Source organism: Odontomachus brunneus, unplaced genomic scaffold, assembly GCF_010583005.1.
Source record: "Odontomachus brunneus isolate Ranch 3 - 2012 unplaced genomic scaffold, Obru_v1 Obru_scaffold_202, whole genome shotgun sequence".
Lineage (NCBI taxonomy): Eukaryota > Metazoa > Arthropoda > Insecta > Hymenoptera > Formicidae > Odontomachus > Odontomachus brunneus.
In genome coordinates this window covers 493,310-500,878 of record NW_022639652.1, presented here as the reverse complement: position 1 = coordinate 500,878, position 7,569 = coordinate 493,310, and the positions used below count along the sequence as shown (strand labels likewise).

The following is a 7,569-nucleotide window of genomic DNA, read 5'->3' as shown; positions in this document are numbered from 1 at the left end:
TTCTGACAGTTCTCCGCATTAATGCATACTCTACAATATTTATTTCGGACAGCCATGTGCAAAATTTTTCCAGTTTCTGCACCACAAATTGTGCCAACACCTGACAAAAGGTTTGTTCTTTCCAGCTGAACTAGTGCTGCACTGGTTCAGAACTGGAACTGGCGAGTACAGCAAAAGTTCATAGGTGCAGACATGCCAGATAGGCATGGAAAGAACGCCTTAGTGCACAATAGTAGAGGAAAATAACATGGCGCAAAACGTAATGTTAGACGAGAATTATTCTTCAGATGAAGAATTAATTATACCTGCGTTAATGTTGCCACCATTGCACGCAGAACCTATCTGGGATGAAGAGGATGATGGTAATTTATTTCCATGTGGCAAAAGTGATTAATATTAAGAAAAAAAAAATTTCAGAAAAAGTATCTAACCTAAAAATTGTATTTTATAGATGATGAGTTACGAGTATTACACCCAGTTTTTGGAAGGATTCAAAGAATCCAACATATCAAAATCCAGAATTACGTGGAGAATATTGTGACAAATTATACAGACATCGATTTTATTATAGGTTTGTTCGTTGTCACTGCACTAGTTCTGAACTAGTTCTACACTTGCACTGAACTGAACTGAACGGAACTGAACTAAACTGAACTATTTCACATCAGTGCAAACGCGCACTGAAAGATAAACGAACGCGATAGTGCAGTAAACAACATTTGGTGTAATGGCGTAGCGACACTCAACGAATAGTCCGCTTAGCCAAACATTGAAGCGAAGTGAAGTGAAGTGAAGTAAACAATATGGCACATTATATTGCTCTTCTTGATTCTTCAGATGAAGATGAATTTTTTGATATAGCACCACCATTAATTCGTCCAATTGATATGGATGAAGACAATGAAAGTAATAAATAATTAAGTGTAACAAATTTAATAGTGATATTTTTTATCATTTTGTAAATATTAAGAGAATTTTACCCATATATATAACTTTATATATTTTTGCTATTTACAGACCAAAATGTATTACAAATGTTGCACCCAGTTTTGGGAATTATACAAAGAATAGAACATGTGAGAATACGAAATTATATAGAACATATTGTGCATAATTATAATAATGTCGATTTTATTATGCATTTTCGCTTATCTAGACAAGTTGCGTACAGTTTGATGGAACAATTCGCAGTCTCTGATATATTTATCTCCATAGACAGTATGTATTATAACATATATTATTTTATTATTTGTTCGCATAACAATTTAGACAATGTACTTAACAAAACATGAAGAAGGGAATAAAAAGGAGGCAATATTCTTCTTATTAATAAAAGAGAAAAATACTTCTGTTTTCGTTAGTGTAAGAAATATAATTATAGTATTTTCTATTTCAGATCCAAGAGGACACCCAAAAATAACAGCTGAGAAACATATATTATGTTACTTATGGTTCGTAGGCCATGAAAGTGCCTCATATAGAGACGTAGCAGATCGATTTGGCGTAACAATAAGTAGTCTGTACCAAATTATTAGTAGAGTGACAGCTTTCATTTTATCTCTTGCACCTCGCATCATTAAATATCCCAGCTTAGTTGAGAAGCAAGAAATTGCTGCATTTTACGAAGAAGAGAAAGGATTTCCTGGTATAATTGGTAATACATTTACATATTTATATATTCAAAAACACTTATTCAGCAATATATTTTTGTATGACATTTTATTTCTAGGTGCTATTGATGGGACCCACATTAGAATAAACAAGCCAATAGAAGATCCTGATTCATACATAAATCGTAAACAATATTTTTCTTTACACATCCAGGGAACAGTAAACCATAAAATGAAATTTATGGATGTGTTTATTGGATATCCTGGTTCCGTACACGATGCAAGAGTATTCCGTAATTCACCTATATACAACGATCTACGTGAACTGTGTGGAGGTAAGAAATAATAAGAAATACAAGCGTAATTAATTAATATCTCAAAATTATGATTCTTTTTGCAGATACTTATTATATCTTGGGCGATAGTGCATATCCTTGCCTTAAACAATTACTTGTGCCATATAAAGACAACGGACATATGACGCGTGCACAAAGACTTTTTAATATTAAATTAAGTTCTTGTAGAGTTGTTGTGGAGAACACATTTGGATGTCTGAAGCAACGATTTAGACAACTGTACCATTTCAAATTAAGAGATATAATACGAATGGTTCAAGTAATACATGCGTGCTGTGTGCTGCATAATATGGCAAATATTGAAGAATTAGAAATGTTTGAAGCACCTTTAGATGACGAGTACCCCGATAACGAAGCACAAAACCCACATATTGAAATAAATGATATACCAAGGGAACCCGACAATGGAATACATATCCGCGACGAAATATGTCGAATACTTTTTACATAGAGTTTGTTTTCTATTCCTGCACTGCTGAAATGGTGCGATAAGTTCGAGTGACACAATTATATTTTTTCTCGCTCTAACTTCTTGCACCAGTTCAGCAGTGCAGGAACGAAAATCAAACCTATAATTTGTATATTTAAACATTTTAATCGAAATAAACGATATTACACATTTTATTAGACAATTGTATATTTTTCAATATTGCTTTATTATTACATATATACATGCTTTCTTCAGAAGTGTAACTTAGTAGTAGAGTGTCTGCTTCACATAAGTGCTTTATTCTTATTATTGTATGTAATTGTACATGTTTTTATAACAAGCAGGAAATAAATGTTTATATATTTAAACAACTGTTCATATATTTAATATTAGAATATTAAAATAAATATATACTCACAACACTAAATAAATTTGTTTTAAAACGAAATATGTAACAACAAAACATTAAAGAAACTTAAATATATAAAATCCTTGCAACTCGATAATATATAATTATTATCGTCAATAAATTAATAAATATAATATCTTATAAGTGCTCAAAATAAAGGCCATAACATACAGAAAAACATAGGGCCAGAGCACTGACTCTTGCATAACGCATAATACGTAACGCATAAGGGAATAAACTAATCAGATTTCTTCATTTCCCTCCTCAGTATAGAAATAAAGAACTCTGATTGGTTTATTCCCTTATGCGTTACGTATTATGCATTATGCATAATACGTATGCAAGAGTCTGTGCTCTGGCCCATAAGCAGTAAGGAAATTGACCGATCATAGTTAATTATTCTCTTTACTGTTGAGGAATTATCAACTGTAATTGGTCAATTTGTTCACTGTTTACATCTTATGCAGGATTCACACCGCGTCCGATGTCCGACATACGACGTCCGATATTGAAATAGAACAATTTTCCAAAGGAGAATTCAATTCTCCATTGGAAAGCTGTTCTCCTATTGGATATCGGATGTCGTATGTCGGATGTCGCACGCGGTGCGAATCCTGCATTACTGTTTAAGTAGATTATTTTGCCGCACTAGTCCATTTTGTTGCCAAAGTCATATTTTAAAATAATGTACCCAGTAAGCAGAAGCTCGCAAATCGATACATTACCCAGGCAGCAGAATGACGTGTTAAGACGTCTTAATGACGTGACAGACGTCATTAAGATGTTATTAATACGTCATGTGACGTCACTCTGCCGCCTGGGTAGCCATCGTTAAGGTATCTTTAAGAGTTGTTTAAGAAACGTTATTTAAAACATTTCTTAAAGAACTGTTAAAGATATCTTAAAGATGGCTAATGTGTCGTTTCGACAGCTTCTGCTCAATAGGTATATATTCTGTTTTGCTATTTTCTTAAGTGCAATTTTCTTTAACAAGTTCTTTTATTAATTCTTTTAAAAGTTCATTTTTCTCCTGTCTTAATTCGTTGCTTCTTGTGAGTTGTTTTATACATTCTTCGTATGAAATTCTCATTTTTTGGTATTCCGCTAACATTTGGTTTTGTATATCACATTTATTGGTTATTCCCTCTTGAATTTCAGTCGCTACTTTTTGTAGAGTTTGTTGACACGTATCCAACAATCGAGCTGTTGTGCCCATTTGCTTTCTTGCGTTTTTTTCTGGGTTGTGTCTATATAACATGTTTTCGAATATATTACTACAAGTTTTTAGAAGTATTAATACCGTATATTTGTGCTACATTTGGTTGGTTGAAATTGCTTACAAGTATGCATGGACTATTCTGTTGTGAGGTACTTGCTTCTTCTGTCTGGGCGTGTTCTTCTACATTTGGCATTGGATTTGAGTCAACAACCATCTTTTCTGCATATCTATAATGAATGAATTATAAATGGATAAAATAATAATTTCAATAAGTAAAACATGGATTTATATTTGATGTAACGTTGTAGAACCACACATTATTACACAATACATAATTAAATATATAATTTATTTATTTTCATGTTTCCATTAGTATGCAATAATTAAAACCGGTATTTATAGCAGGATCTTATATTTTATATCGTCTTAAATATATCTGTACATGTTTCGTAGCCCATAAAACAATCTGTATAACATCAGATCATGAACTTTAAATGGTTTTACATATAAGATCCTGCTATGAAAACCGACGTAAGACTTAAGTATCGGCTACAGTACGTACGCAGAAGTATTTGCTGCCACGTCCTTTCGTACAGTTAAGCCACGGTTGCTTGATACAGCTAAAGGTTCAATGTTGTGTTTTGCACCCAACAAGTCAGTCAATTCTCTACAATTACGCACGTTTATTGCAAATATTAATTTCTTATACTCTTTTTAAGATTCTTATTTCTTCATTGCATTGTCTTAAATAATAATGTCACAAACAAAAAAATACATGCCCACAATTCTAGCAAAGTACATTTCAATGAATCGATTAATTATTACATGAGAACTTACGTTTCGTATGGACACGACATACGACCTCTACCAGTCTTTTTATTATTACAAATCATATTTTTGTACGATCTCTCAAGAGACTTGTACTTATTTTCCACTTGTATTGCACTCAGATGATATCCATTCTCTTGCATCTGTCTAGATATTTTATCCCACAACATCTTCTTTGTTTACAATTTTCTACCTGTTAATAATTCTTTTGCATCCTTATATATAGCTAAAAATAACTTTGTACTTGCATCACACCAATTAAATGACTCACTTAAGTTTTGTTTATTGATTTCTCCAGTGGCATTAACATTTGATATTGCAGAATTATTTTCTTTATTTATTATTGCACTGTCATTTTCTGGCATATTTTCACTTAACGATATCCATACTTCTGTCCCATTTACAGAACACAGCAGATTGTTGCTACTAAAATCTATATCCTCGTATCGAATTTCAAATTCAGTTCCATCTGTTAATATATATTTTAATTCTTTAACAAAAATTGTGTCAATAATATATTTTCATGAGTAAAACAATTTCATACCTTTGGTAATGCATATAACGTTTCCATTGGGATTAACAATCAGGCGTCCATTTGTATCTTTTTTAATATGTGCCCATTCCATGTTTATATTTTATATTTTGGTCTTGTGTCTAAAAGTTTAATTAGTTTAATTAGCATACACAAGTTATAATAAATATCAATAAGTCTTAAAATTTAGAAACGAGACTCCCACAAAATGTAATAACACTTAATATTGTGTATTCTGTTTATAATTATCTATGAGCTTTTACTTCTATTTTTTTTTTAATAGACATACTACAACATTACTACTACATTATTATACAACTACTAAAATAATTACAATACACGAAAAATACTTTTCTTTGTTCGATATTTGTGGTTAGGTATTACTTACTTGTTGACTTGTTCACTATTCAGTAATATTTACCGGCTTTAACTTGCGGTAGATCCCAGGTAGCACAGAAAATTCGGAGAATATTCGTTGAACGTTCAATAGCCCTACAACAAATGTTCAACGAACATTTTCCGAACTATTTGTGCTACCTGGGATATATGTCCTTTTTAACTGACCTAACTGTACTAGTGTAAGAAATTCAGTGCTGAACTGTCTGCACTAGCTCTCGACTCAGTGCGGCCAGTTCAGTGAACTGTTGCACTAAACGATGTTGCACTGTCGACAACGAACAGCTTGTATGACGTCATTATCGGTAAAGAAAACGCTTTAGTGTTGCACTCCTTGCACTAGTGTGCACTAGTTCAGTAGTGCAGTGACAACGAACAAACCTTATGCACTTTCGATTGTCAAGGGAAAAGGCATATGGACTAGTCAATCAATATAGGATATCTGATATATTTATGTCTCTGCAAGGTATATATTATTGTGTATATTTGTATATAAAATACTTGATATGCGTGTAATAAGTAAAATATGTTATTTTCAACATGAAGGAAACTGACTTTGTATTTTATATTTAGATGATGCTGGGCGTCCTAACATAACAGCAGAAAAACATATATTGTGTTATCTGTGGTTTGTAGGACACGAAAGTGCATCTTACCGTGATGTTGCTGATCGATTTGATGTGACATTAAATAGTTTATATAATATAATAAGTAGAGTCACACAATTTATAATGTTATTAGCGCCTAACATCATAAAATATCCGACATTAGCGGAAAAAGAAGAAAGCGCAACATTTTATAGAGCAAAAAACGGATATCCTCGCATAATTGGTAATGTAATCATGTTTATATTCATGTAAGATACATATTTAATGCATCTTCTTTATTCCAGATAGGTTCTGCCTATCATGCCTGACATGCATATTTTAAATAAACCTCGTTATCTTACAGGTGCTATTGATGGTTCACATATTAGGATAGATAAGCCAATAGAAGACCCAGAATCCTATATTAATAGAAAACAATATTTTTCATTACATCTGCAAGGCACAGTGAACCATAAAATGAAATTTATAGATGTTTTTATAGGATACCCAGGATCAGTCCATGATGCGAGAGTTTTTAAAAATTCATCATTGCGTAACGATTTACATGAATTGTGTGCAGGTTAGTTAACAAATGAAAAAAATAATATAAGTTATAATACATGATGTTCAAAAATTTATATTCTAATTGATACACTAATCACGAATTTTCTTTTAGATAATTATGTTTTACTTGGAGATAGTGCGTACCCATGTTTAAAAGAATTGATCGTACCATATAAAGATAATGGACATTTGTCGCGTGCACAGAGGAATTTTAATCAAAAACACAGTTCCTGTAGAGTAGTAATTGAAAATGCATTTGGGTGTCTCAAGCAACGTTTTAGACAATTGTACCATTTTAAATTGCGTAATATGGTACGTATGGTACGCGTAATACACGCATGCTGTTTGCTTCATAATATAGCAAATGAAGAAGATTTGCAATATCTTGAAGCACCTATGAACGATCAGCATCCTGACATAGAAGCACAAAATTTACTCTACCACATTGATGAAGTAGCACAAGAACAGGAAAGTGGAACACATATCCGAGATGAAATATGTCAATTACTAGCTGAGCAATAAGACAAAAACAACTGTTTCTTTATATTTAAATGCATTTGTGTTATGTACTTTTATACTATATATATATATATATATATATATATATATATATATATATATATATATATATATATATA

General features: G+C 31.9%; 2 protein-coding genes and 1 pseudogene across 3 annotated transcripts; 2 read left to right on the top strand and 1 right to left on the bottom strand.

The window, feature by feature from the left end:
- Positions 1-12: 12 nt before the first annotated feature.
- Positions 13-2,590, top strand: LOC116852101 (putative nuclease HARBI1). 2 transcript variants are annotated; one of them, XM_032832117.1, is made up of 6 exons: positions 13-362; positions 572-906; positions 1,018-1,218; positions 1,397-1,654; positions 1,730-1,945; positions 2,011-2,590. In XM_032832117.1, exons 2-6 carry the CDS (start codon positions 804-806, stop codon positions 2,415-2,417), a joined length of 1,185 nt encoding a protein of 394 aa, XP_032688008.1. In that variant the 5' UTR covers positions 13-362; positions 572-803; the 3' UTR covers positions 2,418-2,590. The 2 variants fall into 2 exon arrangements, with proteins under 2 accessions (XP_032688008.1, XP_032688007.1); XM_032832116.1 differs by having other exon boundaries at positions 452-906.
- A 1,309-nt stretch (positions 2,591-3,899) lies between these two features.
- Positions 3,900-5,966, bottom strand: LOC116852103 (annotated as a pseudogene).
- A 66-nt stretch (positions 5,967-6,032) lies between these two features.
- Positions 6,033-7,477, top strand: LOC116852102 (protein ALP1-like). Its single transcript, XM_032832118.1, has 4 exons — positions 6,033-6,246; positions 6,354-6,611; positions 6,732-6,947; positions 7,044-7,477. Exons 1-4 carry the CDS (start codon positions 6,165-6,167, stop codon positions 7,451-7,453), a joined length of 966 nt encoding a protein of 321 aa, XP_032688009.1. The 5' UTR covers positions 6,033-6,164; the 3' UTR covers positions 7,454-7,477.
- Positions 7,478-7,569: the final 92 nt, after the last annotated feature.